At 46.8% G+C, this 6,578-nt stretch overlaps 1 protein-coding gene across 2 annotated transcripts in view; it reads left to right on the top strand.

The window, feature by feature from the left end:
* The first annotated feature begins 2,181 nt into the window (after nucleotides 1-2,181).
* Ep300 (E1A binding protein p300) overlaps nucleotides 2,182-6,578 on the top strand; it is an 80,172-nt gene continuing 75,775 nt past the window's right edge. For both annotated transcript variants that reach the window (XM_071609450.1, XM_027926990.2), the window contains exon 1: nucleotides 2,182-2,970. In XM_071609450.1, coding sequence (XP_071465551.1) covers nucleotides 2,877-2,970 — 94 coding nt within the window. In that variant the 5' untranslated portion in view covers nucleotides 2,182-2,876. The remainder of the gene's footprint in view (nucleotides 2,971-6,578) is intronic.

Below are 6,578 nucleotides of genomic sequence, written 5' to 3'. Positions count from 1 at the left end.
ACTCAAGGTGGATCTTCTGCAAAACTAGGCAAATATTTTTCCTAAGGTCAGAAATCTTCAAAAATTGGGTAAGCAACCCTCTCACAAGGAAATCACAGACCATGGTTCCAGGTGTCATCCTCATTTCCTTCCTTTGTCCTCATTACTGTGAATGGAGGTTAACACTGTTAAAGATTCCTAAAGGTCCATCTTGTTCTTCCCCCTACACATGAATCCATCCCCTAACAGTTTTAAGATAAAGAGGTATTGTCCTTTTTAATCTGCCTGCTTTTCTACTGAAGTTTGGGTAAACTAGGCTTACTGTTTGTGCAACTGAACTCATTTTCCAAGACAACTTCAGTTGTTTTATAGGATCTTCACACCTAGGTTCTTTTGGTACTGGAGATTAAACCTAGGGCCTCACACATGCTAGGCAAGCTCTCTACCCCTGAGCTACATCCCCAATCCTACTCCTAGGTTCTTATTCTCTTCATCATTGGGGTGGGTGGGGGGGAAGTAGGCCCAACAATATGTAAACACCAACTAAGGAGCATGAGATGTGAAATATGAGAAAAAGCTTTTAATCATCTTGATAGATAGTGGTTTGGGGTTTCCTTAGGAGGCCACTTACACCCTTGCTATCTTCTCCAGTCCCAATTTACCCAAGGAAGAAACACAGGGGAATCCTGTAGTGTGAGGAATGTTAAAGCATACTTTCTTCTTTCTACTGCAAACTTCTTGTTCCATACACCAGACTTCAACACCTTCCATTCATTAGTTTTGTTGTTTTTTCACAGTTACATTACCTTTAGTACCTTACATTTCTGCTTTTATCCCATACACTCTATTTAAGGCACTACCTAATGTGGTCTTTTATTAAGCTGGTCTATTGGGGATGGGCAAAAAGAAATACCCTAAAAATACCCTAAACCTTCAGTTTAATGGTCAAGATTTTGGGTTTGGACCTAAAACATCCTCCCTCCCATTGCTGTTATTTTTCTAATTGCCAAAGTAATAAATATGCTTGTCTAAAAAATTAGAAAATTCAGAGAAAATGGGAACAATTCGTAATAAGTGTGGTCTGGAGATGTGAACCATTCTCTTTGGGAAGACGTTGGAGGAAAGAGTGGGTGCACAGGGTCTCTGTCCTCAAACCCGGGGCGGCGGGTATCCTCTACCTGGTGGATAGACCGGCCAAGTCGAAAGACCGGCTGCTCAAGGGCTCGGGACTCAGGGCCGTACCCACCAGCACTCCTATTAGTCCACCTGCGCCGTGACTTGGCGCCTTCTGGGGCGCAGTTCCCGGACTCCCTCACCCCGGTTCCCACCGGTCCTCTACGCGGAGACCCAGCCCTAGCACCTTCCCCCGTAACTGTCCACCGACGGAAAATAGGTTCCGAGTCCGCCCCTGGCCCCCCCTTAAAGCCCTCCCCTTTAAAGGGGGCCGCCGGGTGACGCCGGGGGAGTTTGCGGAAGCGCCAAGCGCGTTGGGGCCTTGGGCGGATCCCGTGATTGGAACCGGCCCCGCCCCCGGCTCCTCTTTCCCCCATTGTGTGAGCGGCTCAGGCGAGGCCCCGCCCCCAGCCACCTCCCTCCGGAGCCCCAGCCCCTCCCCTTTTTTTCACCCCCCCTTGGCTCATTTCCGGCCGCCGTCGCTACCGCTAGCCTGTAAGGAGGGTTCGGCAGAGGGAAGAAACAACAGCCGCCATCTTGTTTGTGTGCTAGGCTGGGGGGGAGAGAGGGCGAGAGGGAGCGGGCGAGAGTGGGCAGGCGGGACGCCGGGCTGAGTGCGAACTGCGGGAGCGAGAGAGTGCGGAGGGGAGCCGGGCCGGAGAGCGGCGGCTGGGGCCGAGACAGTGGCAGGGGGCCCGGGGCGCACGGGCTGAGGCGACCCCCAGCCCCGTCTCGCCCGCACACACCCCCACCGCGGCCCGGGAGCCCGGCCGGCGTCGACGCCTAGGGGGGACCATTACATAACCCCGCGCCCCGCGGCGCCTTCGCCCGCCGCCGAGGGCGGCCCGAGCCGAGCCCGGGGGGCGGGCGCTCCCGGCACCTGGCCGCCGGGGGTGGGGGCCGTAGCGGCGGCCGTATTTATTTATTTTCCGCGGGAGCGGAGGGCGAAGCCGGAGAGCGCGGCGCGAGAGGAGGCCGCCTGCGCCGCCGCCCGAGCGGGGCCTCCTCGGTGGGCTCGGCGTCGGCGCGGGCGGGCGGCGCTGCCTGGCCCGGCCCCCTCGGCCCTCTGGGCCGGCGAGCCCCGCGCCCGGCGTCTTCGCCGCGCGATGTGAGGCGGCGGCGCCAGCCTGGCTCTCGGCTCGGGTGAGCTCTCAGCGGCCATTAGGGGCCGGTGCGGCAGCGGTGCGGAGCGCGGCGGCAGGAGGAGGGCTCGGAGGGTGGGGGCGCAGGCCCGGGAGGGGGCACCGGGAGGAGGTGAGTGTCTCTCGTTGCCTCCTCCTCTCCCCCCTTTTCGCCCCCGCCTCCTTGTGGCGATGAGAAGGAGGAGGACAGCGCCGAGGAGGAAGAGGCTGATGGCGGCGGCGGAGCTCCGAGAGACCTCGGCTGGGCAGCGGCCGGCCGTGGCGGGCCGGGGACTGCGCCTCTAGAGCCGCGAGTTCTTGGGAATTCGCCGCAGCGGACGCGCTCGGCGGATTTGTTCCTGTGGCCTCCTCCGGGCCTGGCGGAGGCCCGGCCCCTCGCACTTGCCCCTACCTTTCCTATCGAGTCCGCATCCCTCTCCAGCCACCGCGACCCGGCGAACAGAAAAAGGAACTTCCCCACCCCCTCGGGTGTCGGCGGAGCCCCCAAGCCCACCCCTGGGAGCGGGGCGGGGACCCCAGGCCGAAGAAGATATTTCCTGAGGATTCTCGTTTTCCTCTCCTGTATCTCCGAAAGAATTAAAAATGGCCGAGAATGTGGTGGAACCCGGGCCGCCTTCAGCCAAGCGGCCTAAACTCTCATCTCCGGCCCTTTCGGCGTCGGCCAGCGATGGCACAGGTTAGTATCGGGGAGCCCCGGCCTTCCACATCCCCCTTCATCGTTTCTGCTCAGTCTACCTTTATTCTTCTGTATTTTTTCTCGCTTTCTGTCCTCCTAGTTTCCTGCCCCGTAATTAATTTTTAAAGGTGTTTGAATGAGCTGGTCGAAAACGTCCAGTGGCCCAACCATTTTCTTTGCCTCCTGATACATTCGTTGCAACACTGTGTCATATCGATGTGTGTTCTGGAATTAGAGCTCTTAAGTGAGTGCTGTATGGAAATGGCCTTTATTGTTGCTCCAATGCAGTTTAATTTGAGAAATGCCAATGCATTTGTGTGTAAGAATTTTTTATGCGATTTTAGTTTTGATTTTTGTTGTTAGTAATTGAGGAATTTTGTATTCTTTCTCCTTCGTTATACTTATTCTGTTTCCTTTACTTTCCCACTTTTCCTTTTCAAGATCTTGCTCCTTTCAGAAGATTTTCTGTTGAGAAATAGGATGTAAAAAATCTTGGTTTTGTGTGTGTGAGAGAGTAGATTTCAAGTTTGACGTAAAGTTTTAACAAAATTATTTGCTCTTACCAACCATTTTTAGCCTTTTTTTTTTTTTCCCTCCTTATTTGCTTTAAGAATCAATATGGAGCGCAGTTCATTTTACATCTCCCAGTTCATTTTCTCTGAGACCAAAATGTCTGAAACTCTGGGTTTTCGGGTTGGGAGACTAGAGGCATTTTCTTTGCAGTTTGTCACTTTCTTATGGTGAGTGGGGAGAGAAAAGATAAATGATTTTCTGGAATTGTGTATTTGGAAATTGAGATTCGAAGTTGAAAGTGTCCCAGTCATGAACTTCAAACGTGAATTGCTTGTACAAAAGTTTAAAATATGCATTAGGTTTGTGTTTGTTTTTGTCCTTATACTCTTCAAATATATTTGAAGGTCTTGGTTTCAGTTTAAAAGCTCTCTGATTCTTTTCTTTCTTGAGTTGTAGACAGTCCCTTTGTTAGGGGAAATTCAGGGAATCTCTTCCATCATCCTTTTCTTTTCCTACTTACTGTTTAATGGTGTTATCCTGATGGCCAGCGACCTTCTCTTTTGCAGTTGTAGTTGTTTGAGATGCCAGGATAATGAAGAGGAAGAATGGCTGGCCATCTGACAGTCCCCAAGATGTTCCCCCTTACTATGAGCATCTCTTTAACTCCCTGAGAACAGGGACAACGTCATCCCTCCATCTGCCAGTGAGAGTGCATAATGGAGTTAAATGTACCCTTTAAGTTTGCAGAAAACTTCTAGAGCATGTTTCTAAGTAGAGTTCATCTCAAAGGATGAAAATATGAGGATATAGCAAATGCTTTGAATTTTTTGCTTTTATAGAGTTAGGTGTATCATAAGTCACAGGTCCAAGTTAACCTGCAAAAATTGAGAAGTAGGAGTCTTAACAGTGTTCTTCTTCCGAAGAACAAGCATTGGCCATGTGTGAACTTTGATCTGTGCTGTGCCTTGAAGTTTCTGGAGTTTTAAGGGTTTTTTTTTTTAAAGCTCTTTCTCTTCAAAGTTCATACGCATTAATATGTTGTATTTCTTTGCACTTACTACGGTGTCATTCAAATTTTAAAATCATCTTAAGACATGTATTTTCCTGTAGATTTTTGTGTTATTTCTTCAGTTTTTGTATAATACAGTTTTTGTTCTTTAGTTTTTGCCTAAGGTGGTAATGGATTTTACATTTGCATTAGCTAGTAACTGTTGTAGGGAAAACTTTATATGCTTTATTTTGATGAGTCCTGATTTGAGCAGTTTAAAGTTGGAAGTTCTGTTCTTGTCTGTTCAGGTGCACTACTTATTCTCCATTACTGATCTGTGCCCTTGACTAACTTCTGTCAACTTGGGCTAACTCATTTTGGTAGTGTAATACCGGATTAATAAGCAAAAACTGTTTTACTTCTTGAAATATCTTTGAATATTATGAGTCCTAAATGTAAAAAAAAAAAGAGTCCTTAAACATTGGAATTAGTTAATTCACTAATTCTTGAATTTGATCTTAACGGTTTTCTAAGATTTGTAGTGAGAGTTAATCCCCCTCCCCCCCTTATCAATTCTTTACACCTGGAATTCTTTGTACAATTTCAAATTTTAACCACTCTGGATTTTTGGGGGGGTTAGGGGTGGGAGATGAGTATTAAAAAAAAACAAACAAACCTGCCACTCTCTGAACTTCACTTCATGCTGAGCACCATTACATTTTGATAATTTTTGTGTAATGTAAGTTTGCAGGCAGTTTTTAATCGAGACACTTTTAAAACTTCACATTTCAAATTTACAACTTTACATTTTTGACTTGTAGCTTTACTATTTTATAAATGTGAAAGGAAGCTGTTCTTTGATATTTGATTATGATTAGAACTGGCCAAAATGAGCCAAAACTTCTGGATCCCAGAAACTTTCTTTTTTGGTACTGGGCATTGAACCCAGGGGTGCTTACTGACTGTGCCACATCTTCAGCCCCTTTTTTATGTTTCATTAGAGATGGTCTTGCTGAGTTGCGAAGTGCCTTGCTAAATTGCTGAGACTGGTTTTGTTTTGAACTCGAGATCCTCCTGCCTCAGCCTCCTGAGTACTGGGATTACAGGCGTGTGCCTGGCTAGATCCCAGAAACTTTTTAAAAGTTTCTAGTGTTAAGCACATACCTACAAAGGATGTTTGAGTGTTTTACTCTTATAGGAATGAAAACTGGAATCCAGTGGGTTGACATGCTGAAGTATTACAAAACAAATTAATACTTAAATCCCAGCTTCTGAACTTCTAAGATTAGGCCCTGACAGAATGAAAATGACTTATTTAATGCTCAAGTATAGTAAAAAATTTCCAGGTTGATTCAAGTTTAAGTTTTGTATGTCAAAATAGGGAGAAAAAGAGACTTTTTATCTTTTCACCTTTATGATTGTTTCAATATTTGCATTTTATTCATGGAAATTTCTGTTTAGTTTGGGCCGGGCCTAGTGGCTTGGAAGGTTGAGGCAGAAGGATCACAAGTTTAAGGCCAGCCTAACCAACTTAGTGAGCGCCTGTCTCAAAAAGGACTGGGGAAGTAGTGTAGTGGTAAAGCCCCTCTGGGTTCAATCCCCAGTACCAAGAAAAAAAAGAACATTTTACTTAGTTTGGTATGGTTAGGGCAAAAATCATTCAATAATGAAATGCCTTTTTATCCTACCCCTTTTCTCCAGAAAAGACCATAAAAACTGTTTATAAAAATTTGACTAGAAAAGTTCATAACAGGTAAGTTCTAGAAAAGTTTCTTGAACCTGTTTTTGATAATCTGAGTAGAAATGAGAAGGATGATCTGTTGCCATCTTTGCTCAGTGAATATGTTCTGTCACTGCTTTGTAAGCACTTAACTGCTATATATACTGAAAAGAACAGACTTTGGGATGATGGGTGGTCCTACTGTATGTGTTGAGATTGGCTTAGGTTTATGCCTTCCCCACCTTCCCAGAGGTTCAGGGCAAAGTATAAAATATACCAGCATGTCAACCACTAGATTAATGTATACATTAAAAAGATGGTAAGGATTTTTGAAATGTCAGTTTTACTTTGTCAAAATAATATTATGCACCAGTGGCTTACCATCCT

The sequence above is a fragment of the Marmota flaviventris genome, chromosome 3 (genome assembly GCF_047511675.1).
Source record: "Marmota flaviventris isolate mMarFla1 chromosome 3, mMarFla1.hap1, whole genome shotgun sequence".
Classification (NCBI taxonomy): Eukaryota; Metazoa; Chordata; class Mammalia; order Rodentia; family Sciuridae; genus Marmota; species Marmota flaviventris.
Note: the sequence above shows the minus strand (reverse complement) of the source record. Positions and strands in the feature narration are given on the sequence as shown.